The sequence below is a fragment of the Nymphaea colorata genome, chromosome 10, assembly GCF_008831285.2.
Source record: "Nymphaea colorata isolate Beijing-Zhang1983 chromosome 10, ASM883128v2, whole genome shotgun sequence".
Lineage (NCBI taxonomy): Eukaryota > Viridiplantae > Streptophyta > Magnoliopsida > Nymphaeales > Nymphaeaceae > Nymphaea > Nymphaea colorata.
The window spans coordinates 18,085,699-18,113,645 of NC_045147.1; the positions used below are offsets into that span (position 1 = coordinate 18,085,699).

Genomic DNA, 27,947 nt, shown 5'->3' on the forward strand with positions numbered 1-27,947 from the left:
CATTGTCACAATGTTGACATGAATATGACATCACGATTATGAAAAGAAGTCATGTTTTTCTCCTTCTCAAATCAGTAAATTCCCACATGCTCAAATTTTTTTACAGATGGCCTATGAGTAATATACTTTCCAGTTAAAAACTAAGCAACTCTGCAACTAATGAACATACACGATGCAACATCGATGGATACGTGTAGTTATTATGTGCATCATTTTGTTATTTAGGAATAAGTCACACAGGCTGACTGAAGTGGAGAAGCAAGTAGCACCTGACATGAACCACGGATCAAAAGCCAACCTCTGCTAACTAAACCAGATTAGGATTATGAAATAAATAACAAGTTCAAATTTCGTAGCTTCTTCATCAGGACAGCAACTCTGAAACCAAGAAAGAACAAAATAATCGCTTGTTCATCTCAAATAGGACCACCTTTGTATAAAGAACGTGACGCAGATCCATCTACAGCCTGCGCATCCATTTCGGTGGTTCGAATCTGTATTTCTACCAAATCTATATCTCATTAGTGAAAGGTCTGATTAATCAGATTTTGTATATCCTGTGCCGTAGCTGAATCTGAGCAAGTCATGTCCTTATGTTTTGGCAGTCGGAATTTGGACTTTGGGTGTAATTGCCTTTGAGATACTAGCCTCAGCTTAGGCTGCAGTGTGCAGCTGTCTTCAAGCTGTATTCATCAGGCCAATATGCGAAGCATCAAAACTTGGGCAAGTATAGATAGAGCTACACCATAAGATAGTATATAACTATATATGATGGTGCCGGGCAACAGAATGGCTTATCGGATCCACCCGGGGCCATCCGGGCTTATCGGGTCCACCGGGGCCGGGTGTCCTTTTTTCCGGGCCCGAGTCAGCAGGATACTGGTACTCGCTGGCAGTCCGACCCAGTGCCCAGACTTAAAAACCATCCTCCCCAAAGGTGTAATGCATATCTTGTTTATTTGAAGCCAATTATTTATACATTTCGAATGAATGATATGTATGCTTGCACGAAAGAATAATGAGCCGATCACCTGGTTCATAATCTAAACGGCATATCACACACCTGCAAGGCACAACAAGATCACATCATCGATTTCAAATAGCTCTCAGGAAAATAAATTTAAAGTAAGCTGGATTATCTCAATCCTTCCTTGGACAACCATTTCCGCAATTGCATAACACAAGCTGAGGGCTATTGCAACCAAGAATTCTTAAACAGTTCTATCTTTAGCATGCAATATACAAACAATGAAATTCTACCCTTTGCCCAAGACAACTAATTGTAATTCACACATTATCTTATCAAACTGTTCATTATTCTGAAACAGAAGACAAGAAACGATTCAGCTTTTCATTGTGAAATACAAAATTACCCACTTCAGGAGCAAAGACCTAAAAGAAACAATTTCAAATATGACGTCCATCCTATACATGTAATGCAAGCGGAATCAACAACTCATTCTTTCATGCAGACATCATCAATATGATTCTGATTGTATATCAACAACAGATACAAATTGTAGAAAACAGAGGAAAAAAACTGTCATACGTATACGCTCAAATTTTCAGCCAAAACCAAGTTTTCTACCCCTTTCGAATTTGATCATTAAGTCGGGTGCTTGAACAGTCCCTTCCGTCGCCTCTTCCCCTCTCCTCCTCTCTCGTTCCTCTCCTCTGTCAGAGCCTCTCCTCTCTCGCTCTCCCCTCTCCTCTCTCGTTTTCTCTCCTCTTTCCCCTCCGTCGCCTCTTCCCCTCTCCTCTCTCGTTTTCTCTCCTCTTTCCCCTCCGTCGCCTCTTCCCCTCTCCTCTCTCGGTCTTTCGTTCCTCTCCTCTCTTGCTCTCTCGCTCTGTCGTTCCTCTCCTCTCTCGCTCTCTCTTTCTTCACACGCAGGACTTCAGGCACCATCTTCAACAGGAAATTTCTCTTCTTCCCTCTTGGCTGCTCCTTTACTCAGGTATATGGCGATTTCTCATTCACTGGTAACAGTTGGATTACTTGTTTTACAATAGGAAATTTGGCTTCGTCCTTTCCATGGTTCGGATTAGTGTTTAAAACATTTTTTCCTTTTTGTGAATGTATTAAGCATGCCTGTTGTTTCGATTTTTCCTGAGTTGGGTGCTCGTTTGCTTTTGTCTTCCTATTATGATTCTTTGCGATGAATTTGGAGAATATGGTCAAGTTGATCTGCTGTTGAAGTGGATTCGATTTTTCCTGAGTTGGGTGTTCGTTTGCTTTTGTCTTCCTATTGTGATTCTTTTCGATGAATTTGGAGAATATGGTCAAGTTGATCTGCTGTTGAAGTGGATATGTATTCTGTTGTGCTTCCTGACTGAGGATTAGTAATGGGCAGTAAGATTGAAGTACTTTTTATTTAAGCTCCCATAAGTATGATGACTTGGGTATCATCACAAAAATAAGCCGTTGGCCAAATAACCAGGTGGCATAGAAGACAACCAACAAACTCGTATAAGACAGTGAACTTGGAAAAGCTTGCTGGTTTGGAGGGAAGAGGGGAGAGCGAGAAAAGAGAACGAAGGGGGAGAGATGGCGGGAATGGGCGATGGGTACGTGGGCACGGCGCAGGACGCGGTGAGGATACGGAGGTTGGAGAAGCAGAGGGAGGCCGAGAGGAGGAAGATACAGGAGCTCAAGAACAAGTCTGCCTCCTCCGGCGGCCAGACCGGCCTTCTCCAGTTTGGCTCCGGAACCTCGGAGGTGAGCGTAGTCCCGACCCTCCTCCTCTTCGTCTCTATCTATTTGGACTAGGATGTTAATTAGGTGTTGAGATTAGGTCTTGTGTCTGCTTTTGAAATTATAATGTTTGCTGGACGTATTGATCAACGAAATTTTGTCGATTTTGATGATATCTAGAATCGATGGAGGTGTCGCTTTTTTGTTTGATCATTTCACCTTATTTCTGGAGAATCAGAGGTTTCAGATATATAGTTTTGGCGTTCAGCAGGCTCAAATTTCACGTTCTGTCCCCTTTTTTGGGATCCTCTTCTTATCGCCGCCGAGTTTGTCTTTGCGATTAGGGTTTCTGAAGTTTTTTTTTTTCTCTCTTTTTCGCTTGAAGGAAGTTCGGTCCTTTTTTGCGTGTTGTAGTTGGTGAACGAACTACAGGTTCATGTCTGTCACTTTTATTCAAGAAAAAGCTTCCCCTATTTCATCCGGACTTAGATGAGGGTTTGCTCGCTCGTGTTTCGACACAGCGCTTGTCAACAGTGTGAATCTGAGATGGAGCTTTCATGTCACTTTCGGATGTGGTAACCTATTAATTTTTTTTCCCTTATATTCTCTTGAATGCGGTTGCTGGTGGGTTATAACCCTTGCCCACTTCATCACCGTATTGATAAGCAACGAAAATTTGTCACCCAAACTGCAAACAACCTTTCCAATAGCCCTTGTTACGTTTAAAATGGTTTGCCAACGCAGATACTTGGGTTTTTTATTAACTTGTTTGAGTTGTGGTTGGCAGATATCTGGGGTTTTACTAGCTAGACTGATTGTGGTTGGCAGACACCTGGGGCTTTGCTAACTTGATTAATTGCGGTTGGTTGATACTTTGGCTTTGCTAACTTGTTTTGGTTGGCAGATACTTGAGACTGCCTTCAAAAAGGAAACTGTTGGACTCGTTACCAGGGAGCAGTATGTTGAGAAGGTAGGTGATTTTTTTTTAAAAAAGAATATATTATCTTTAATTTGTGTTGATTTCAGTTTTATGCATCTTTGATGATTATGTACGTTTTTTCAGAGGGTTAACATTCGAAATAAAATTGAGGAAGAAGAGAAAGAAAAACTTCAGAAGCTGCAGCAAGAGTAAGAGCAATTTTATTTGTTTCTGTATGTCTTATAATCATAATCCATAACATTTGGGATGTCTAGGTGTTGTCTTTTCCTTAAGCAACGATGGGCAAGATCTGAGTACAATTGCCTTTTACCTTAGAGCACCAAGAAGGCAATTTCTTACGCAAATTAAGGAAACATTTGGTTATAGTTTTTCCAGAATAACTATCCTGATTATGGTTTCAAACTTTCAGTGCTTTCAAAATCTACTTAATTCTTAAGATATTCACACAGAGAAGAAGAGCTTCAAATGCAAAAGAGGAAGAAGAGGAGGGTAAAAGGGAATCCACGTCTTTCATTTACTGATGACATTGACAATGGAAGTGAAGACGAAGAAGAAGCTGGTATGTTTCCATCAGCTGAAACTCAACCATTTTATTTTCAGGTTGATTATGTAGATGCTACTTATTACACATGTAAAAAAACATTATGCAAGCTGAATGTTTTCGCGACATTGCACAGGTGGACTAGTGGCATTTTCTTGGGTTGTTAGTGGCATCCTTAAGAGCATCATTCTGTAGCTTTTTATAATTGTTGAGCCATGTCAAAATATAGTTCACTCCATTCAATTTTTTTTCTTAGTAGTTAGTGTGCTGAATCCTTCCTTATCTGGACATCAGGATATTGGCTTCTTGTTTCAGTCCTTTTTCGTAGCATTTTTTTTTTTTTTTTTGTGATTCCTTATATAAGGCACATAACGATGTTTCTGAAAATGTATATTTCTGAAATTTATGCATGAAAGAAATGGGCCTGTTCTATTAGGGATATAATATATGTCATGTTTTGTTAGATTTTGCACCAGCCTTTTTTTTCATATTGTTTTTGAGGATCCAGATGGAATTAGGACAGATTTCTTGTTCCAATCAATATCACATGGGTGTGGGTACGTAACGGGTTCGGACACAGCACTTTTGAAAATTGTGTGTGCTTGGGTACGGCAAATTTTATATTATTAAAAATGATAAAATGAAAAAAAACATTAATAGTCTTATAATCTACAAAAAAACTCAAAATTAAAGAAAAATGTGTGGGAAATATAGAATCTTAGTGGAAGGGAAATATAAAGGAAGGGAAAAATAAAAAATTAAAGAAAAAGTTATGTTTGAAAATATAATTTTAAATGTTTTAAAATGCAGCCATCCCAGCTGTTCCCCGTACCCATGTCACTGTAGCCACGTACCGACATGGGTACATGGGCAAAAATGGCGTACCCATGTCACATAGGTTCCAAATTCCAATTCAGTTGATTCCGATCTTTATGACATGTTGATGCCTTTGTAGTGCAAAATATGTGTCTGAGCAGTACAGAATTTCAATTTTTTCCAGAAGAAAAAGTGGAAGTGGATTAAATGCAATATCAGGTTTTGGCAAACTGGTTGGTTCGCTTTTTTGTATGTACCACTTTCAAAATTCAAAGTTGAAGTCTAGCTATAAGCTCAAGTGCGAAACAAATACCAGACTTTGAGAAATAAAATTTTAATGTTCTGTCAGATTCGAATTGGAAGCCTGTGCCATACAATCAGTCAGATTTGGATCCTTTTTGTAATTATTTCAATCTGACTACCATAATCTCATTAGTGAAAGGTCTGATTAATCAGATTTTGTATATCCTGTGCCGTAGCTGAATCTGAGCAAGTCATGTCCTTATGTTTTGGCAGTTGGAATTTGGACTTTGGGTGTAATTTCCATTGAGATACTAGCCTTAGCTTAGGCTGCAGTGTGCAGCTGTCTTCAAGCTGCATTCATGAGGCCAATATGCGAAGCATCAAAACTTGGGCATGTATAGAGCTACACCATAAGATAGTATGTATAATGGTGCTGGGCAACAGAATGACTTAGAACGTCTATTGGTTATTCCCCCACAATAGTGCATGGTCTAGCCGTCTAATATATCCTGCCGCCTTGAAAATCTTAGCTTGTAATATATATGGGTAGTGGAGGCTCATGTCAAATAATGTTTAGAGCATGGGAACATCTTTTCAGATAAATGGCGGAGCCTCAGTGGTAGCTTGTCAATGATTAGAGCTGTGGAGCTGCTAACTTTATTTGCACTTTCATGATTGCTTGAAGCAATGCACATGCGCATGTCTTTGTATGCGAGTATGCATTGTAATGGTATAAAATTGTTTCCTATAAGTCACATGAATGAGTTATGTTTTAATGGCGTTTTTCAATGACTGAAAATAGCGGTGAGTTATTAACCAATAGGCCTCTTTATCTGTTGTGAGACCTTTGCCATGTGTTAAGATCATTGGCTTGGCGTAATTTTTTGCTCCTGTCTTGGCTTACACTATTTACTGCTAAAACAGAAGGTAAAGAATATAAAAGACATGGAAAACTTGGCAAGGATCCTACAGTCGAGACTAGCTTTTTGCCTGACAGGTATTGTGTTTATATTTTCTTCTGTTGTTTTTGTTGAAGATGTGGAGGGAAGGAAATTCTCTCTTGCCTCCAATTCCCCTCTTTTGGGATTTAATCTATTGGCTTAGGAGTGCCGAGGATGATACTTCAGTGAGAGGGAAGCTGAGGAACAAGCTGAACGTGAAAGATTGCGTAAGCAGTGGCTTCGTGAACAGGAGCAGATCCGAAGTATAGCTTAATCCAAAGTTGTTGCTTTGATTCCTAAACGAGTTTTATGGATGCTTGTCCTTATTCATGCTTTGGTGGATTTTTAGATGAACCACTTGAAATCACATACAGCTATTGGGATGGAGCTGGTCATAGGAGAGTTATACAGGCTAGTGAATTCCTTGCTCTTCATTGTCCAGCAGCATGACAAAGAAATATTTTTAGCATATGGCTAATGGTACTAAAAGTTGTGGTTTTCAGGTTCGGAAGGGTGACTCCATTGGAGAATTTCTACGGGCCGTTCAGCAACAACTTGCACCTGAATTCAGGGAGATTAGAACAACATCCGTTGAGAATCTCCTGTACGTAAAAGAGGATCTAATTATCCCCCATGTGAGTCCTTGATACCATGAATCTATCAGTGTCATCCTTACATTTGGTGGCAAGACTTAATGTTGCTTTCTTGTGTATTTGGCATCAGCAACATAGTTTCTATGAGCTAATCATCAACAAGGCAAGAGGCAAGAGTGGACCAGTATGTATGCCTAATCTTTTCTTTGGATGCCTAGTGTAGTTTTTCAGCTGAAGTACAATGATTCTGGAATATCTTTTAAGGAAATCATGGACTTCTGTTTTTTGTCTCATGAAATGTTCCATTTAGTGGATACAATTTATGTGAAGAATAAGTGATCCTTTGTTATTTCTTTAGGAGGCATTTGGCAATAGGAACACTAACACAGTGTTCCATTGTTCCATGAAATTTATCGCAAAAATTTAGGCAGATTCATGTAACCTTGTTTTTTGTGTTTCATGAATCTGCCCCAATCTTTGGGACAGATTCATCCAAACATTATGTTAGTGTTCCTGTTGCCAAAACGTCTCCTTAGATGTTTTTACTACTGTTGCTATTGCCTTCATGAATGTGCATTGAATATCCTTCAAACTTGATTATGATCTTAGACTTGCTTCTCTGATTGGTTTCTGTGGTGCATGTACTGTATGATTGTATTGTTTTGTCAACAAAAATCCCGAAAGCATTAAAAAAACAATCAACTAATGAGAACCTATTGGAGGGTTATCTTTAAGCAGGAATAGAAAGAGGAAGGAATCGATTATGGGTGGGGGATTTTACACACACAATTTTTGAAAACATGCCTTCAGTTGAATGATCCATGATTTATCATGCCCGTGCTTGGCCTGTAAAGTTGAAATGCATTGATTTCGTTCATTACACATTCCCAATTTCTGAAATACTTGTCCTGTTGTCCAATACGTTACATGCATTGCTCTCTCTCTCTCTCTCTCTCTCTCTCTCTCTCTCTTCCCCCACCCCTAATGCACCAAGAGTATTGCCAGTATTGGTCCTTGAAAACATGCCTTCAGTTGAATTATCCATGATTTATCATACCCGTACTTGGCCTGTAAAGTTGAAATGCATTGATTTCGTTCATTAGACATTCCCAGTTTCTGAAATACTTGTCCAATACGTTACATGCACTTTTCCCTCTCTCTCTCTTCCCCCACCCCTAATGCACCAAGAGTATTGCCAGTATTGGTCCTTGAAAGATTTAATAGTTATCATCTTTTGCAGCTGTTTCATTTTGATGTTCATGAAGACGTTAGAACAATTGCGGATGCAACCATAGAGAAGGATGAGGTGCACAATCCATCCTATCATGCTGAATTTTTTTATTGCTCTCGGCTTCATTCTTAAAGCGTTTTCTCCAGTCTCATGCAGGAAAAGTGGTCGAACGGCACTGGTATGAGAAGAACAAACATATTTTTCCTGCTTCAAGATGGGAGGTATGCTCATGAACTTGGAATTTGCATTTTTCGATTTATATTTCATTGAATTTTGAAAGCTAGAAGGCCAAAAAAAGTGGAAATGTCGTTTCTTGTCTCTGTTTGGAATTTGTAAGAAAAAGTGCATCTCATGATTCCAACTGTATCTGTGTTCGATGCTGTGCACTTCCCAGATATATGATCCGACGAAGAAATGGGTACGCTATACCATTCATGGGGATTGAGTATGGGCTTCATCCGTGGCATCCTTTTTCATCTTTCATGATGAGGGTATCTTCTGAAATTCAGTATTTCTCTTTTTCTGTATTTTGGATTACCTAGATGAAATAGTAAGTGTTTAGCAGTGTATCCTCCTGGCCTACGTAGGAGATGCCTCGCGTGCTTGCTTTCCTTCCTTTCTAATTCGGAGGAAGTTCTTTTATCGTTTCGCATTATCTGGAGTCCTGGACATGGGAGCAGCGCAGAAGTAATCTGCGAAGTTTAATTTTTATATGTTTTCCTAGACGCATGGGATCTGCATTTTTCTATTTCCTGAATTTCCAACACCAGGCCACACGAACTGCTTTATTTATATATTAGTATCTCTTTATTTATATGTTCGTGCCCTTTAAAGTTTAAAATTTAAATATTATAGCCAAAATTTCCTGGCTCTCCCATTGCAATGTACCTCTCCAACCTCTTTTCTTCTAATGAATTGTAGGAATCTATTGGCACCTCTGTAGGAATTGCAGTTGCCCTTTGCCACACTGAATTTTTTGTAGACCTTGTTTTTCTGCCCCAGTGGATGTAATAATATTGTGCCCTAGTGGCTTGTCTTGAATTTGGATCAACCAGATGCTTGAATAATACAAAGACGAATGGAATTTGGCAATACAAAAAATACCAAGACACTAAACCCATTTTAGAACCATTCAGATCCCTGGTTAAATTACCTCCCTTAGCGCAGAGCAATCCCATTGAGCAAATAGTTTCACATAGTTTTCTCCTAGGGTTCTTAATAAGTAGGTAATATTTGGTCTAGCCTCAACTTGTTATCGTATAAAGGAAATATTATTATTGTTACTTAAAATTTAGAAGATAAATTGTCATATATCTCTGAGGGGTTGTTACTCCTTTTTAATTTTAAGGGTGTCAACTTTTTATGTTGTAAAAGCAAGAACATTGATACCTTTTTAATTTTAAGGGTGTCAACTTTTTATGTTGTAAAAGCAAGAACATTGATATGTAAGTTGAAACATAAAGAGGAGGAAAAAATTTTTGGGGGATGAGAGAATGGGTGGAAGCTTGGGCTGGACAATAGGATAAAATACTTTTCTTCCTAGGCCAGCAAACTATGCCCTACTCTTAGTAATATAAATCTGTTTATTTCCTCTATCAAATCCCTTCCATGGAATTAGTTGCATCATGGATTCCAATCCAGATGAAGAAAAAGTCAGGCCACGTCCGATCTGATCCAGATCAACTCTCGTGGTATACTGAAAAAACGATAGTCGATGAGTAAGTACCAAAATTTTCTAGCATGTCAGAAGATGTTATATCTTCAAAATTTCAAGCTTCAACGAAGGGAATGATTAGATAGTTCCCAAAAGTTTGAATATGTGAAGCCACAGTCTATTGCAGGAAAAATAAAGCATCAGCAATCTGCATTCATACCAGGAGAAGAGGTCTATCTAATCTTCAACCCGTCTTATCCTCATCACATATCCTTGTAGCGGTAACGCGCTAGTTTATACAGTCCACTTGATGCTTTTTCAAAATAGAAGGCCTCCTATTTGCTTGATCCTGCGTCAGCCCCAACAAGAAGAAAAAACAACCATCTTACGAAGCTCGTACTGTATTGTACAAGAACAATAGGTGGCAATTGAAAAGCCACATCTATAATGTCTTGATTCTGTCAGTTTTACAAAGGAAAAATAACAGAAATGGCACGTATGAAAAAAGGGAAGTAGCAGGAAGGAATTGGGAATGTCAGGCAGGAAAGAAGACCAGAAACAGGATATGCATCAATATATTTGTCTGCAGTGTGCACATTTTCAGGTGCTGGAAGAACTCATCCCTTCCAGCCTCTTTTGTGATCAAGAAAAATTTTCTTGGCTGAAATTCCACAAGCCTTCAACAGCGTAGCAGTTACATTTTGCACGTTTAATTAACAGAGTTGTCTGTCCCTACATGAAAAAGGAACTGTTGGTGATCCACAACCAACCAATGGTCACGAAGATCGACCAATCTCACATGTGAACGAATAAAACTTATCAGCTTCTGGCTACAGCAGCTGCGGCAGAGTGTAATAATTCGGGAGCACCTTCGATCGCTCTACTTGTGAAATGGCCTTTTGATGCTTGGTGGCTTTTACCTCGTGATTGCGTCTTACTGAAGAAAGGTGTTGCAGCAGAGATCTTTTCCACGGAAAATATATCTTAGTCCCTTTTTCCCTGTTTCCTCTTTGTCCTCCGCAAGTTTTCTATTAAGATCTGCAATATGGCTTTCATGTCTGACATGGACGTCCAGTGCCATAGTGGAAGACAACCTGAATCCCAGAACAACCATATGGGGATTGCTGAAGACATTGCATTGAAGAAAGGTTCTCCACCCTTCCCAGTACCATGCTCTATAAAAGAAATCGTTATTCTGCAGCAAAGAAAGGTTCAACAACACCCTTTCTAGCTCTAATTAAATGATAACGTTATTCTCGAAAAGAGTTTAGTGGTTCGACACCAATATAGCATTCTCGTTTACTCGAAAAGTAAAAGAGATTTCTATAAGATGAAGGTCCAAAGTGCCTTTCTGTTTCTTCTTATATGTAAGCTGGAGGTAGGCAGAAACGTTACAGAATTATGTCAAAGGAACGCGCATCAAGTATTGGATTCTTACCCACCTCCAACCTAAAATATTGTAAGTCAAACTTCCTATATCATTGGACCAAAAAGCTATTTTGCTGAGTTTTTTTTTTTGTTGTTGTCGTTTGCAGAATGTAAGTTTCATTCATAGTGGGAAATGGCAGGGACAACCCAACTATTATGAATTGGAAGTATCTAATGAGTAGACAAGTGCCACCATAGTTTGATTTAGGGTATTTGGGGCAGATTCATAGGAGTGTCACAACCCCTTAATGTCTGCCTTTAACAATCTGAATCTGAAACCTCACAAGAACTCGTCTGGCACACATTTTAATTTACTTTTGCATGGTAGAAGGGAACACCCACTACCAGGTATTGAACTCCAGATCTGCTTCCAACAGGAAGACTTATATGGGGAGTGGTTGTGTTTGTTTCTTTCTTCTCCTTCTCCATCAATCTCCTTTCTTCCCCATCAATCTTCTTTCATGGTCATTGTTAAAATAATGAAATGCCCTGTTTCCTTTTCGAGTTGAAAACCAAGACAGAAAATGACTGCTCGTTAGCCATATATTCTCCACTCCTAAGGTGAAAAGGCTGAAAGCAATATCTAAAGACTCTTAGTACAATCGTCATCATCATCATTTACCAATTAGGTGTGGACGTATAGGGGTAGATTCGGCATTGCCGACAAGATTGCATCCCGTACAAGATTAGGTCTGAATTCTGATTGATTTTCTCTGCTGAAAACTCAGAGCCAGCTGCAAGGTCTAGGCTAGCTCTTCCATGGCTGCCCTCCTTTTGCTTTTTGCTCTTTAGTTTCTTATTCTAAACTTTCGTTGATTTGTCGGATAGAAAGATTTTCCACATGACAACTTGGTCTCTTTGGCTTGACTGGCGATTTGACGCCTCGAAATTTCTGGTAGCGAGACAAATTTTCTCGGAGGATGATGATAAAATTATGTTCCTTTTCCAAGGTTTGTACGTTCAATTAATGCAAGAATTCGTTGCCTCAATGTTCCAACTTGAAACTCACCCATCTTCCTGAATAATATTATGCCTTTAATTTTTCCTACAAAGTCATTAACACAGAGAAAAAGCCTTTATTATATCCAAAATTGTAGCGTATTTTGTTTCAAAGTGAGATTGGTCTTACAATTAAGACTTCTCATGAAGTCTGAATTGTTCTAACTTTTAAACAATAGTATATCATACCAAATTGCCATATTATTTCGGCAGAACAATACCTGCTCCAATGTCCGGACTAACGAAGTCATCTTCAAAGATTGGCAGTTGTACAAAATAATCTAAAGTCGTTGTATAACAGATATACGCATGGAAAACAACTCCAGCAAGGAATAGATGTAGGGCCATTTGATTTGATATTTGGTTGTTTTTTCTTCTCTAGTTTTTGTTCATGCATATAATGTAAGATATCCTCAACGTATATGAAGGTGAAGAATTGGAGCAGTCATAGCCCCAGTGGGCCGATGCATTCAATTGCGAGTCCAAATTTCGCGGTATAAAAGATCAGTAGCAGCAACAGCTCTGGCAAGAGTTACAGTCGTTTCGTCCGCGAAAGTTTTTTATTTTAGTGTGGTCCCTTTAAAAATTTTGAAAAATGTAATAAGTTTCTATAAAAATTAGGAATGTTCAACGAGTGGAGCCAACTCAGGCTTGACACAAACTCGCTTGGTTAAGCTTCACTCGTAAGTCAAACGAGTCGAGTTCGAACTTAACTGATAACTCCAGTTTGTAAACGTCAAGTTTGAGTTGGATGAACTCGATTCGGTTAAGCTCAATTAGACTTGTTTAACATTAGTACTTGTTTTTGTAATTTCAAAAACTTAAATTGGTTAAAATAAAAATGTGAAATTTTAAAGCAATAAAATGTATATTAAAGGACACGAGCTTAAAAGAGTTGAGCTCAGGCTCTAGAGCCTTGGTTAAGCGAGTCGAGCTCGAGCCAAGGTATATGTGAGTCAAGCCAAGTTCGAGCTGGCTAAACTCAAGCTGGACTCGCTCGTTGTATATCCCTAGTAGAAAGAATTCAAAAATCTTGACATCACATCGATACTTAGAACATTCTGCCCCCCTAACAAAAAAATTATAGCTTCTGCCACCAGTGGGATTCCCTCATCTTTTATTCAATAGCCTTCATGAATCATCGTTTGGGGCTTGTTACAATTAGATGGGAGTTTCCTTGTTACAGATGGAAAATGCAGGGACCCATTTGTTTTTCCAATTGATGTGATACTTCACTTTAGCGATCTATTCTCAGCCAACCGAAAGATATAGGGATTTTGCTGAAAAATCCCACAAAATTTAAAATGTAGGTTTCTTGAGCAAAACTTTCAAATAACAAAAAGAGAAGAAAAAATGGAAACATAAAAAGTTAATACAACAACAAAACTATGCCTAGAGAGTCGAGTCCCCATTGAAAAGGAAGAGGAAAAAAAAACACTCAACTTAGATTTGAATTAATTTATTCAGTCTGATTTTAACAACATTGGGACCCGAGCCCCCAAGGACTTTCCGTATGACTCATGGGGTAGTGAAAGCTTGGTTCTCATAGGGTAGTGAAAGCTTGATCGTCAGTTTGATTCTCGCCAGCATTGTTCTTTTAAACTACAAATATTGTCAGGTGTTACTTTGAATTGAAGAAAGTTACCGTAAGTTTATGCAGATTTTGAAGCAGTCCTATACCTTTAAGGGATAGGGGGAAGGGCTTTGGCCTCTTCAAGGTATAAAAGACTGATTTCATTGCATTCTCTTTTCACCCGGCTTCCTAGTCAATTTATGATCTACAAAGCATTTCCTTGCTTTAGTTTCACTTGTCCCATTAATTTTAGACCTTCTCATTCAGTAGTAACCATATTTAAAACAAAGAATTCGTCGGAACATTCAACCTGAGACTCGTGTCACTTGAAGAACTTGTCTCTGTATTTAGTACTTCGTTCATCAACGGACTGTTCTCATCAAGGACAAAAATAACAGACATGTTTTGCCGATGAAAATTTCGCCAATATTTGACTGAGACAAAGTAGAGAAACTCCGAGGGAGAAAAATCTTATGGAGAGTAACTTTTCTTCTGTCCATCGAAGAATACCAAATCACGCTCTTTCCAGGACAAATTGTTGCATGGTTTGCTTAAAAATGATCACAAAGGCGAACTCTCATGACAGTTCACAACAGAAGCACAGTTGTACTTGACCTGCAAGCACTATTGTTGATCAGTATCCAAAGAAAAAAAAATCCAAAATGAATTTCCTTTAATACGTTGCAAGGACATGTGATAAGATGGAGTGCTATCCTTTCCTTTCGGAAAGAAGACAGCATATAAGGTGGGAAAAGATTTTCTCCAAAGGCCAATGGTGTTCATCTTGGTGATACATGTATTCACCATTTTGTCTTCTCTCTCTCTCTCTCTCTCTCTTCTTCTCTCTCTTCCAAAATAGTATAACCGGTCAGGCTGGGTGGCGCTTATTAACCACGTCCTCAGTTTGAGCCTGAGGGATGTAATCCTAATGGTATTGAAGAGTGTTGATCTGCGATTATGGGTGCCACTGCCTTGAAAAACCTTGGGATGTCCTTTGCTACAGATAACACAATTAAATTATGCTGCTAACCATGGTTAAAAGGATTTATTTTAAAGCTTCAAAAGTTAGGGATGGATTTGTTAGTCACGGTTGGGACAGAGATAATTTGCCAATTACCTGTAATTTAGCGTTGGACAAGGAAGAAACCTAGAAAAGTTGAAAATATTTTATGGTTATTCATATGCACACGGTTGTACAACTTGAGATTTTTCAACCATTCGTGGAACATTATCAAGGTAGAACCGCGCAAGAACAGTTAAAGAAAAGGCGAGAGGATCATGTACACATAATCATATAAAACTCGTTTTGATTTACATATATGTTACAGTTGTAGTATTCTTTGTGGTACCAAACTCCACGATGCAACTGGATCAGGGAAGGTGATATGACTTTGCTTGAGAGCGATCAGAAAATTCTGGCAACATTTCCGTGCCATGCCTAGCCATTGACTTCTGCAGTGTGAAGTTTCTCACCAAGCAGGCTCCTAGATGGATCACCATTAGCCTCCAACCGACGCATGCTCCGGACCTGCCCAATTTACTAATAAATTAGTGGCTGCTGAATTTTACAAAGAATTTGTGTGTGCATGTGTGCACGGAAATATGCATAACTGGATCAATTTTGTTGTACTATCGTTCATCTCAATAAGGATAGATATGGCAACACAATCAATTATTTCACTGCCCCACCTTGTCTCTCTCTTGAAATTAAAAGCATCATTCAATGGGAAGAAAATGTGGAAAAAGAATTTACATCGTACAAAATAACTAAGAAATCCATGTTGCAACTAATTCCTGATTAAATTGAGCATATAGCAGAAACTGAAACTTCCATTGTATAGCGTACCCAGAATGAGAAAACTTCTAAATGTACTATCTAAAAGTACTCACAGCCTTTGGATGAGTATCTACAATGTGGGTCGTGTTTAACTGCTCACGCTAATACGTTAATATAATGACACTAACCTTGAAGGTGTAAGCTTGTTTAACAGTCCACGCGATGTGGTCCCAGAGGAAGAGAATATTCATTTAAAAAGCACACAAAAAAAAAAAAAATTCACTAACATTTATTAACTGTAAGCTTCATTTGTCATATTGATGATTGATGAACTGCTCAAGATAAATGAAGATGCATGAGAAGCTGAACCCTATATAACCTATTTATAAATTATAACTCCAGAACTTTTCATCTTGAGCAACTAGCTCTCAGGTTACATGTTACCGACCACAGATTGTTTTCACCCACTAATCATGGACTCAGGCCACATTGTAAATTGGAGAATGTAAAAGGAACAGTATCCAAGTTTTTGAAGAACTATCAAAGTCTTGTCCCCAGTCCCAGAATCCTAGAAGAAGGATCCTGCTTCCCTCCCCTCCCTCTACTGCTCTGGAACAAGGATATACCAAGGCAAATTCCACAAATTTTCTTTTGGAACAGAATATAATGATGATGAATATTCAGATTTCAGAAAGCATCTTGGCAACGTTATTTTGACTTTGATGTGTAAGACTTGGTATTACACGAGAATGACAGATTAAAGGTTAATCTTGGGTAAAACCCCAGGAAAAGGGTTTTACATTAACATGAGATATTTCATAAAATAAGCTTTAAGGGATATATGTCCATGTGTGTGCACTCTGCTTACACTTTTTGTGCCTGAAGCTGATGAAATGTCAGAAAATGTTAATATCTACCTGTCTCTGAAATAACTCGAATTCGTCAGAGCTCAAAGATCCATCATTGTTTGCATCAATAAGCTGCATTAATTCCATAGCGTCTTCCCTATCAGCTCCAAGCTCCTCCATCACTTCTTTGAGCTCCTCACTACTGATCCTGCCGTCCTCATTCTTATCAAGAAGATGGAAGACATGGTTCTTCTGATCACCACTGATGCCTGACATTTGACCTGGAGGATGATCATCAAGACGTAAAGCTGCAAGTTCTGCAGCAGCCATCATAATCGCCTTGAGCCGCTTGGCCTGCAGATCAACAGAGAATTCATCATCACATCTATTCTTCTGAAAGATCAAGATATGCAAAACATCATAAAAAATGTAAAGGATTTGGCAAGAATTTAAAATTTCTTATGCAAGAAGCTATGCTACAAATCATGACACAACTGATAGCATTTCAATGTTAAGAAAGAAAACTAACTGTTCGTCCAATCTTAAAACTACGAGTCTCGCTTCTTAGATTATTGCCCAAAGAAGGAAGGCCACATTTTTTTTAGGAAATACGGGATTACAATGCTTGATATTGGAAAAGATAAACGGCATGGCCTATAGGTTCTTAATTAAGAAAAAAGCAAAAGAACGAATCAATCATCAGAAACATATTACACATTGTCACAATGCTGACATGAATATGACATCATGATTATGAAAATAAAAAGTCACATGTTTTTCTCCCTCACAAATCGGTAAATTCCCACATGCTCAAATTTTTTTCCAGATGACCTATGAGCAATATACTTTGCAGTTAAATTAAGCACCTTTGCAACTAATGAACATAGATGATGCAACACAGAGGGATACATGTAGTAATCTAAGTGCATCATTTTTGTTATTTAGGAACAAGTCACACAGGCTGACTGAAGTGGAGAAGAAAGTAGCACCTGACACGAACTACGCATCAAAAGCCAATCTCTGCTAACTAAACCAGATTAAGATTATGAAATAAATAACAAGTTCAAATCTGCAGCTTCTTCATCAGGACAACTATGAAACCAAGAAAGAACAACGTAATCGCTAGTTCATCTCAAAGAGAAAATTACCTCCTCTGGATTTGTTAGACCACCTTTGTATAAAGAATGTGAGGCAGATCCATCAACAGCCTGCGCATCCATTTCGGTGGTTCGGATCTGTATTTCTACCAAAGGTTTATGCTGACCAGCATCACTAACATCAACTGCCATATGTAAACTTTGATACCCATTTGCCTTTGGCTTTGCAATGTAATCTTTCATTCTATGAGGAATTTCTCTCCATAAAGCCTGGATCACCTCACGTGCCCTATAGCAGGCAACTTTACCTCTCTCGAGTGCATCTCCATCAGACTTGGGCTTTAAAATAACTCGCAGTCCTAAGAGATCATTCACTTCCTCTCGCTGACGGCCATCCTTCAAAAGCTTTTTCATTGTGCTAAAACGACTCTTAAATCGACCATGGACTGATATATCCTCCACCAAGCACTTTAGCACATGATCATCTTGCAAGGCCTGAAGCAGCTGTTCCTTATACACATCAATTAGTGGTCTGCCTCCTGTTTCATGGCTTCTCAACCATCTGTCAAGGTAAGTATAGGAACGAGGAAATAAGTAACGGAAAGAAAGGTCCTCTAGTTCCAGAGACAATGCATTAATGCCTACAGCATGAGCCATGGGAGCATATATCGTTATAATCTGAAGAGATTGTATCTGCTGCTGATGTCTTGGGAGGCAATCCAAGTGCCTCATCTTGTCAAGCCTAAAAGCAAGTTCCAAGATGATTGCTCTGATATCATAGTAGGTCAAGCAATATTTCATTAACATAGTGCCATTATCATCATCAATGTTATCTATCCTGGATGGAGTATCTCTTACTCTGAGGCATTCATGCAGCAGATGAGCAATACCGGTCCCAATTTGGTTTTTCACACTTTCCAGGGTTATTACACCTGCTTCTACAAGCTCCCGCAGTGTGCTAGCTGAAATTACTTCGGCATCCATCTGCAGGAACATTGAAGTAGAGACTTAGGATCTCTAAGGAACAAAAGGTAAGGGCAATTGAACAGGTACACTCCTTAATATCTTGTTTTTCAATAACCAGATCTTGCGGATTTGATGCTTCAAAGTTCACTCAGTTATATTTATACCTTGGATCATGTTATTTGTGTAGGTTCATCAAACATGAATACCAACGGCTCCGTGTGCAACTAAAAAGATGGTACGAAAAAAAGCATTATGGACCATTGATTTTCAATATTGGGGAAAATATGTTAGGCACCAGGCACAAAAATTCATGATCTAGAAAAACATTTCTTAATGAGTAACAAAAATTCAATGCTTAAGAGTTTGACTGACGAAATGTTCCTTTACCGGAGACCACCATTTTATCTTTGTTTGTACGGTACACCTGTGTGTGTGTGTGTGTTGGGGGTGGTGCGCGCGCATTTTTTTGGTAAAGAAGATGCTTAACTTTTCTTTTGGGAAGAACTTCGTAAGACGATTGTTCAAGAAATAGCCTTAATGATAACTGCAAATTCTTCCAACCAAAATACTATAACTGGAGTGGGAATGATTCGGAAAACCACAAAAATGGTGAAATGCAGAACCTAAGAAGGAAGAGATATTAGAAAAGAAATACAGTGATAATAAATAGAATCGACAAATATATGTAAACAATAAAGGCTTTTATAACCTGAAGATCAGCGAGGATGCAAGCAACAGAAAGAGCTCTTGAGAGCGGAGGCCGTCCGTCCGCCGCCACTGGCAACTCCAGGAGCAGGGGGATGGAGCGCTTGAGGGTCTTGAAGAGAAGGCGAGAGGAGCTCGTTGACAGGACCGGGAATTTCTCCGTCAAGTCATTGAATGCACCCACCAGCTCGACCACCATCCTGCCTCCAGGTTGCTCCACTATTGATGTTTTGCCGGCAGCAACCGGCCCGAGATTAGTACAACAGGCAGTCGGAAGCTTCCGCCCATATCGGCTGCGGCAGTAGAGCATTGGTGGGCATAAATGGGGCAATGGATGCCGCACTTTCCGCCATGAAATGAACTCACTGGGAGTTGAGAGAAAGGGCGAGGGAGACGACTCCATGAACCCACTGGGAGTTGAGAGAAAGAGAGTGAGTGGAATAAGAATCACTCAACCAACCACTCGTTGGCTTATATGTGGCCTTTTGCCATTGTGGTGTTCGAGCTGCCACTTGGACAAACCTTGTTGGTTCTCTTTTTCTCGTCGGAGATTCTCGGCTGCTCATCAGAACGATGAAAGGCCAACGATCCCCTTTCGTTGGAGAGTTTCGGGTCCATTCGGGTGTAAATGGATTTAAGGCCTACCATGCTTCAAATTAGATTTAAATTCAACAAGTCATCACTTTTTAAAGCCGGATTGATTTTGAATCTGGATTGAAGTCTAATCTAAATGTAAGTTTCTACATACAAGGTGCACGTTACTTGCCACTTTTGATTGAATGCAATATGTGACTGAAATTTTTTTATCGATCTGATGTTATAGTAATTTGATTTTTTTTTTTTTAGTTGGGATCTGAAAGCTTTGATAATAGTCTTTCAGATTTTGGTTGGTATGTAGTATAATCTGGTGTGAATCCAATAGTTTTAGACCCCCTTGTAGACCGCGTGAAGCATAAAAAGAAATTTAGAAGAAAGCAAACAAGCTTTGCCGATTACATGGAGATTGAGTGAAAGCATGTTCAAATACTATGTAAAAGGACATTCTAATACCCAATTTTAAGTTGTTCAGATCGAATCCTGATTCGTAGGTCCAAATTCAAACAGTTGGTTGAATCTGCGGAGACAATAATGTCTGAAAAACATTACATTTACACAGATGTTGTGGCCTGAAAATTGGTGTGAAGAGGAAAAATTCCTATAGAAAACAAAACAAGTAAATTGATCATTATGGTAAAATCTCATATATTATGGCCGTTTGAGAATAGTAACATTATATTATTACCCCATGCATCTAACTCAAAAATTGATTAAATTCATTGAATTTGACCAAGTATCAAAATTTGACCAAGTATGATTTGATTCAAGGAGTATCCCAAGAATTGATTTTTTTTTTTTCAATGTAAATATGTGATTGTCTATATCACAAGTTTCGTGAGTACAAGCTAAGTTTTCTTCCAATTAAACTCAAATATGATATTTTTCGCAAAAGGCATGTCATGTCCAAATATGACATAACAATACTATGAAATGGAACATGGATTTGAACCACTTTATAAAGGCCGGACTTGGAGATGACCCTAATTTAGGCTTCTAGCTTGTTCATTTACTTTTGGTTTACTACTCTACATTTATAGATAACAAAATTTTAAGATACAGAAAAATGGTATGCATCAAAACGAATCAGATGATGTGTTCGAGACAGAGGTATTTTCACCTAGATTTGAGACCAAGTAACGAGACGTTTTTCACATTGTGTTTCGTGTGTGAATGAGATGCAGATTAAAGCACTCCATGTTTTGCTTAATAATGTAAAACCCAGCCACAATCCTGCGTTTCGTTTAGTGCAATAAAAAGTTACTGTTCATCCAAAGGATTGGTATATGGTAAGTCGGCCGTTTGTTCTTCAAGCAAATGCTATGGTTCATTGGTTCATGGACTGCTCTCAAGAAAATTTGGCTGTTCTCGAGAAAACTTTGATTCAAGTTCTATCTAAACTCATTAGGATGATAAACAAATGTAGATATGATGTAGTTGCGCAACCACAAAGTAACTTATTTTTCATAAAAAAAAAAAAAAAAAACTAAGAAGAACGCATCTTTTCAGCAAGGTTTTGAAGTAAAGCGGAAATCTAGAGATGTTGATGGCTAAGAATGGCATATTCAGAAGTGTTCCGGCAGATAAACCCTACAAAAAACCCGCCCCAGTAACCGGACATCCTCTCTCGCATTCTCCCTCTCCCTCCTTCTGCTAAACCCAGCCATTTCTGCTATGTCAAGCACCGCCATTCTTTTATCATCTCGCGGTAATGCCCGCTTTTGGTCGGCATCCTCCCCTTAACTCCCTCCCCAATTACTCATCGCCGCCGCCACCATCATCACCATGTCGGCCGCTTCTAGAGGCCTCATTTCCCGCTTCAGGTTCCTTTCTCTGGATTCCACTCGGGCCTTCCAATCTTTTTCGAGAGCCGGTTTCTCTAGTAGCACAGAAGCGGCTCTCTCAGAGGAGGATCACGACCATGGTGGTGGTTGGATCATCGAAGCCAAGCCCAAGATAATGACACCAAGCTCGAGAAGGACGGGAGCCATCGGCATCAAGTGTGGGATGACGGCGCTTTGGGACAAGTGGGGTAAGAGGGTGCCCATTTCGTTATTGTGGTTGGATGATAACATTGTCTCCCAGGTTAAGACGATGGAGAAGGAAGGGATTACCTCCTTACAGGTGGGATGAATAATAGTTAAAGTATTGATGAGCCCTTTTCAGATCTTTTGGGTAGATTTTGCTTGAAATTTGTGCAGTGGTTTTGTGGGTTTGAACTTTGGTTTCTTCATATCTTTTGTGGTTTCGATGGATGGGTGGAACTCATTGTGGTGCTACTGTCATGACGTTAGTTAGATTGGAGCGGGGCAGAAGAAGGAGAAGCATTTGACTAAGCCAGAAATTGGTCATTTTAGAGCTCAGGGCGTGCCATTGAAGCGGAAGCTGAGGGAATTTCCCGTGACCGAGGACGCTCTTCTGCCCGTTGGTACTCCAATTTCTGTCCGGCATTTCGTTGCCGGACAGTATGTCGATGTAACAGGGATCACGAGAGGGAAAGGTTTTCAGGTACTAACAAGAATTGGTTTGTTTATCATTGTCTTGGTCTTAGATCCTTTTGCTGGATATCGCAGGAAACATGGTTATTCATATTCTTCATCTCTTTCTTCCTTTGTTGTGTGGATTAAAACATGCTTGATAATGAGGTTTTGAGCATGTGATAATGTTGCTGAAAGATCATCCAGTTATAGGGTAAACCATGTGTATGTGAGGTCAAAATGATCTGCTCCTCGAATCTATGGAATTGTGTTCCCCTCTAGTCCGTCGTAGTTGGACCAATGTCGTGTCCATTTTTTTTAATGCCAATGACACTTGAGAATGTGGAATAATTGCATGTAGAAGCTGTTATGACCATTACACGAGTGATAAATTGCAAAGTAGTGGGAAGTTTAATATGCATTGGAGGGAAAGTTCGTATGCAATTTGGAAGTGCTGCGCGTTCGTTCTTATGGTGCAAAAACTGGTAAGAGGCAAAAAATTATACATACATGTATTTTATATATATATATATATATATATATATATATATATATATATATATATATTGCTGTATTAAAGCGCCATAACTGTGGTTGAATCCCAATAAAAATTCTGAATTTAAAATCCGAATGGCAAGTGGAGGAGCTTTCTCAAAACATCAACGAAAATAAAATGAAAATTCACATCCTTAAACATATGAAAAGAATTTTGTGAAATAATTGAAAAAACTATTCTGGAATCTCTCGGGATAATATTTCTATATATTGATGCGTAGTTGTTTTCGGTGATATTTTAAAAATATCAACGGTTTGCCAAATCTGTCCTATGGATTCAAATGGCAAAAATTTTGGGATGGTTTGACAAGAACAGGGATATTTATGACTATGGATAAAGAAGAAAAATATGATGGCAAGCAAGTTGGACTGGCATGCTGGTACCTTTGTAAATTTATATGTCGATAAAAATACTCGATCAAACTAATTATCCTGCTGGTAAAGCTTGTTAGTAAGATTTTCTTTTGATCAGTTGTTAGTGTTTGGCAAGTGTTACGCCTTACATACTACAAAAGTACAATTAAGAATGCCTACCGCACAGGTAACAGTTAAACTTGTGGCAAGAGAAAAATTCCCAATGAGAACTTGATTTTCAATTTTTAGCCAAAGGCAGGTCATTATCTCTGTATGTCAATCTGTCTTGCCAATTATGGAGAATACAATCTTATGTCTACCAGGTAGAAAACAATATCAGAGCCCTCTATAGAGACATATCCATGTTCCCAAACTAAAGTGCAACATTCAGTGGAATCTGATATGAGGCAGTAGTTTGTTAGATAAAGGCAATAACTATAGATGCAAAAAATTCTTATTTAGGTTTTCTGAATGATATAGTGTTAACTTTTTAAAAATAAGTAGGATGAAAATCAGTAGCATAAAATGCAGATGTGAGAATGCTCAGTCTAACAATTTGTTGTCAATGGGTCTGTAAGTGTTTCTCGTTATCTCTGGACAATATGCTCCTATTATGTGACTATACTGAAGCTCACTGCCTTTTTGTGGTGGAGATTTTTCTACTATTTGCCGTGTCTTTTGAATCATTTCCATTGATGTGGTTTTACGAACTGCTTGTTAATGGCCAAAATGTTTAAAGTTCCAGAGTAGTTTGTGTTCTACTTTTTGAATGTCCTGAAGCAGCTTTTTATCTATAACTTGGTCAAGGTTATAAACATCATTGTGTGCACCTGCCTTATACACATTGTTTCGGTGGGAAAATGAAATAAAAGGGGTCCGAAATGATTCCTTCTAAATATCAGTCGATATAGGGCCTCCTTATGCTAATATACAAATGGATTAATTTTGATTTATAATGTTAAAAAATTATTTGAAGTCACCAACACAGGCCAAAAATGCATCGACTTGTACCAGCTGATGTCCTATAATTTAGAAAAATGACACAGCCATGAAACTGATGGTGACAACATTATTTTCTGGTGAAATGAATCCTTTTCATTTCTGTGGTTAACTGCACTTCCCTTCTTTTCCACCTCTCCATGTGACTGCGTGTTTGATTCCCCTTCTGTTACTGCCTTTGATGATATACTGAGGAATTCTTTCACTAAGCATTGTCTTTTTTCAATAGGGTGGGATGAAGAGATGGGGCTTTTCTGGGATGCCTGCATCTCATGGTGCATCATTGTCACATAGAAGTATCGGTTCTACTGGTCAAAGAGATGCTCCTGGCAAGGTATGTAACATGTTTGAAAGACTAAATTATCTCTCTGCAACTGTAGTAATTGTAATAATTGAGTACTCATTTTTTATGATTCCCAGACATCTTTTTAGTTTTTATGTGCCTTTTTGCTCTAAGACAAAAATGTGCCAAAATGTGTAGTGAATGAAAATTCCTTAAATTCCCCCATCAATCTTCACTAATCTTTGGTGAAACAATTGTTTATGGTAAAGTTTCCATGCACATTGGTTCCGCCTTCACCAACAGGCAACCACTGTCCAAGATCCTTAGGGTATGCCTTGAATGCCTTCCTTACAGCTTTTGCTGGATAGATGCTCTGATATTACCTTTGAGAAAGTAAATTTTATGTGTACAAAGATCCAATCTTCAGGCCTTGGTTGAGGAATTGAGATGCTAAATATATAGTGGGTTACAGGACAGCTATTTGGAGTCCACTGCCTCTAGGAAATGGCTGTTCTTCGCTTATAGACCATGTAGGACAACGTAAAGGATGTCTTAACTCTTAAGTTGCTTTGAAGTCAAAGGCTGAATTGATGCCTTATTGGGCTTCAAATCTTGCTACTTTGTACAAAACAGGCACCTGTGTTTCCAGTGAATGTGAAAGTGTTTATATTCTCAGTGTCTCATTCTCCAGTCATGTTTGTGGAAGTTGATAGTCGGTTCACAATATCATTCAGCTGTCGTCACCGTTAATTGCATTGGTCAGAAGTTTATACTACTTTCTTTTAAAATCAGGCGTGCCAGGGGTTAAATAGTACTCTGTTTTTTTTTTTTCTTGATTGATTTACTTGCCTCATTTTATACAGTAAAAAATGGCCTTCTATTTGTTACTTTATCTTACAGGTGGTAGATTCTGCGATGCAAGTACTTGTTAACAGCAATATCTTAAGTTGACTTAGGATTCATCAAAACCTCCTAATTCTTGTATATTGGTTCTATACATTGCACTTCTTGTGCTGCCCCCTTCCTGCAGGCTTTCCTTCTCTGGATTCTGTTTTGAATCATCTTTTTGGCATGCTTTGTTACCTTCTGGCATTACCGTGCTTTTAACAGTATTCTGACATGTTTCCTATGTTGATCCTCTAAGCTGGGTTTCATTTCACGATTCTCTTATGAACCAGGCTTGCATCAATATCTTCTTTGCTGCTAACCATGGTACCAGATACTTCATGTGTCCTCTCCTCCTAATCATTATTCAATTCACTACTGCTGATTTTTTTTTTTTTTTTTGGGGGGGGGGGGGGGGGGTTTCTTATCTACTATCTGCTTGTTTGATCATGTAAATGATGGATTCAACATAGAATTACCTATAAATTATTTCACCATGTGGTCAAACATTGTATTTTAGGGCTTGAAATCCTCCTTTCCTGGATTTTGTGGGTATTTGGTTCGATAAACTGGAATTGTGTAGGGTGGATATTTAGGTTGCTGCATGCACGTTGCTTACAGTTACGATTAGATGGACTTGGTGGCCAGTGGCCACGGTATTTCTTTATGCTGTTTCTTCACTGTTTGGAATTCTTACTGCTTCAGATACTCTTTGCATACACATATCGATATCAGATTTTTCAGGAACTAAAGAGTATTGTCCTTTTAGAGCTTGAGTTGATGGTTGACATGAGTGCATGCCAAAGGTGGCTGTTCAATTTAGCTAGTTTCCACACTCATACTTGTGTCATGGAATGTGATACGAAACCAGGTTTTCAAAGGGAAGAAAATGCCAGGGCGTATGGGTGGGAAGCAGCGGACTGTGAAGAACGTATGGATTTACAAAATTGACCCCGCGAGAAACTTGATGTGGGTGAGAGGCCAGGTACGTTTTCCTCCATGTGAATTTTGAAGTAACTTATGGTGCTAAGTAGTTCTGTCATACGTTTTATTTTGTATCATCCTCAGGTTCCTGGTGCAGAAGGCAACTTTGTTTTCATAAAGGATGCTGTTTACAATAAACCTGATCACTCTATTCTTCCATTCCCGACGTTTTTCACCCCTCCTGATGAGGATCCATCAATGCTTGAACCCATGGTAGCTGATCTTGGTGATGTTGACCCATTTATGGCTGAATAGTCTTGCTGGTGTGCATGATTCAGATACTGAAAGACCCCTTTCTATACCAAATCGCCTCGAGTTCAGAGAAAGCATCAAGATATTATTCCACAGGAATAGATTTTTGGGTCTCCAATTTTGCATATTTACAGCTAGAGATGAGAACAACGGGTTTGAGGTCTCTTTCCTTTCTAATGTGTCATTGTGGGAACCTATGAGATAAAGGTATTTAGTTTTGCGAGTTAAGGTTTGTTATGTCTCATTTCTGATAATAATCCCACCAAGACGGAGTTCTCACTGTTTCCCATTGTATTGTAGCAAACGCTGTGTGTACTTGGGCCGCAGAGTGCGACTTGTTACCTTTTATCGTTTTGTTTGGAGATTTGAACTCACAGTAACTTGAATTTCAGAAGAGATGAGTGGCCTAACCAAAGCCGTCTGGCACGAACATGCTTTATATTGAAGCACAAAAGACAGAACTTGATGCTAGGAAATTTGTATCCTGATGGGTTCTGATTAAATTTGCTCCTTGGTCATCATTGTTTCAAGATTATATGTCTCATCCAAGCAAATTTGGCTTTTATATCGTGAGATCAACAAGCCTTATAATACTATAATACTACAGAACACATGGTTGGAATTGCTTGAAGGGCTGTGGCAGAATTTGATACAATGCATGCTTTAGTTTAAGTTGTTTATATGAAAACCGCTGATTTCTCCACCATCAAAATTTTGATGTTATATGAATAGTTCAGTTTTACTTATTATAAAATGTGATGAAATTAAAAAATGATAAACTTAATATATATTTCCCATCAACTGATTCTTGAAATCATATCTAAGGATAGATTGCAAGAAAAAACCATAATCATTAACCATTGCATTTAAGCAGTTTGATTTTTATCCATCACCTAGTGGTATAAGGCCTGCCAATTAATGTCCCCGTCCCTTCCCCCTCCCTCCCTCTTTCTCTCTCTCTTTATCTGTATATATATATTACACGCCAATGTCTTTTTTTTTTTTCATTGTGGTGTAATAACACTTATATGATTGTACAACCATTAAATGTTGCTTTTACAACCAACAAGTTTTAGAGAAAAGTGAGGATAACCAAATCATTTATCGATTAAACCTATTGAATCACCATTTGGCATGTTGATAAGTGGTCAAAGGGAAACTATAAAGTGGAATTTGGATCAAACTAGAACCTGTTATTTTACATTGAAGAGGTGAGAAACACTAATACAATGTTATATGAATCTGTCCTAGAAATTGAGGCAAGTTTGGGACAAATTCATAACCATTAACACGATGTTTCACAAACCAGCCTCAATTTTAAGACAGATTTATGCTCCCAAGGTATCCATATGATGATCTGTGTAAGGCAGGTTGATCAAAACCTTCCTAGGATTTTCCACTCATGGAGGAGGCCCGTTAAAACTAGAGGCTTTTGTATAGTCTCCCTCTTGACAAATTATTTTTCTTTAATTTTAACGACATCATTCCCACACTTCAGAATCCTAATTGCGACTGCAGTC

At 38.6% G+C, this 27,947-nt stretch overlaps 3 protein-coding genes across 5 annotated transcripts; 2 read left to right on the plus strand and 1 right to left on the minus strand.

The window, feature by feature from the left end:
- The first annotated feature begins 1,559 nt into the window (after window positions 1-1,559).
- LOC116263123 (protein XAP5 CIRCADIAN TIMEKEEPER-like) lies at window positions 1,560-11,168 on the plus strand. 3 transcript variants are annotated; one of them, XM_050079905.1, is made up of 14 exons: window positions 1,560-1,955; window positions 2,439-2,716; window positions 3,597-3,662; window positions 3,756-3,820; window positions 4,082-4,191; window positions 6,157-6,229; window positions 6,360-6,436; window positions 6,523-6,584; window positions 6,677-6,808; window positions 6,897-6,950; window positions 8,007-8,072; window positions 8,144-8,218; window positions 8,392-8,488; window positions 9,829-11,168. In XM_050079905.1, exons 2-13 carry the CDS (start codon window positions 2,546-2,548, stop codon window positions 8,440-8,442), a joined length of 1,002 nt encoding a protein of 333 aa, XP_049935862.1. In that variant the 5' UTR covers window positions 1,560-1,955; window positions 2,439-2,545; the 3' UTR covers window positions 8,443-8,488; window positions 9,829-11,168. The 3 variants fall into 3 exon arrangements, with proteins under 3 accessions (XP_049935862.1, XP_031498588.1, XP_049935861.1); XM_031642728.2 differs by lacking the exon at window positions 9,829-11,168 and adding an exon at window positions 8,919-9,294; XM_050079904.1 differs by lacking the exon at window positions 9,829-11,168 and adding an exon at window positions 8,585-8,811.
- A 3,756-nt stretch (window positions 11,169-14,924) lies between these two features.
- Window positions 14,925-19,497, minus strand: LOC116262046 (probable GTP diphosphokinase CRSH, chloroplastic). Its single transcript, XM_031641058.2, has 4 exons — window positions 19,049-19,497; window positions 17,425-18,357; window positions 16,346-16,630; window positions 14,925-15,179 (listed from the first exon to the last, which is right to left on the minus strand). The coding sequence occupies exons 1-4, from the start codon at window positions 19,445-19,447 to the stop codon at window positions 15,090-15,092; spliced, it is 1,707 nt and encodes a 568-aa protein (XP_031496918.1). The 5' UTR covers window positions 19,448-19,497; the 3' UTR covers window positions 14,925-15,089.
- A 1,742-nt stretch (window positions 19,498-21,239) lies between these two features.
- On the plus strand, window positions 21,240-26,957 carry LOC116262052 (50S ribosomal protein L3-2, mitochondrial). The gene is made up of 5 exons (XM_031641068.2): window positions 21,240-21,762; window positions 21,937-22,146; window positions 24,253-24,357; window positions 26,063-26,176; window positions 26,260-26,957. The coding sequence occupies exons 1-5, from the start codon at window positions 21,424-21,426 to the stop codon at window positions 26,428-26,430; spliced, it is 939 nt and encodes a 312-aa protein (XP_031496928.1). The 5' UTR covers window positions 21,240-21,423; the 3' UTR covers window positions 26,431-26,957.
- Window positions 26,958-27,947: the final 990 nt, after the last annotated feature.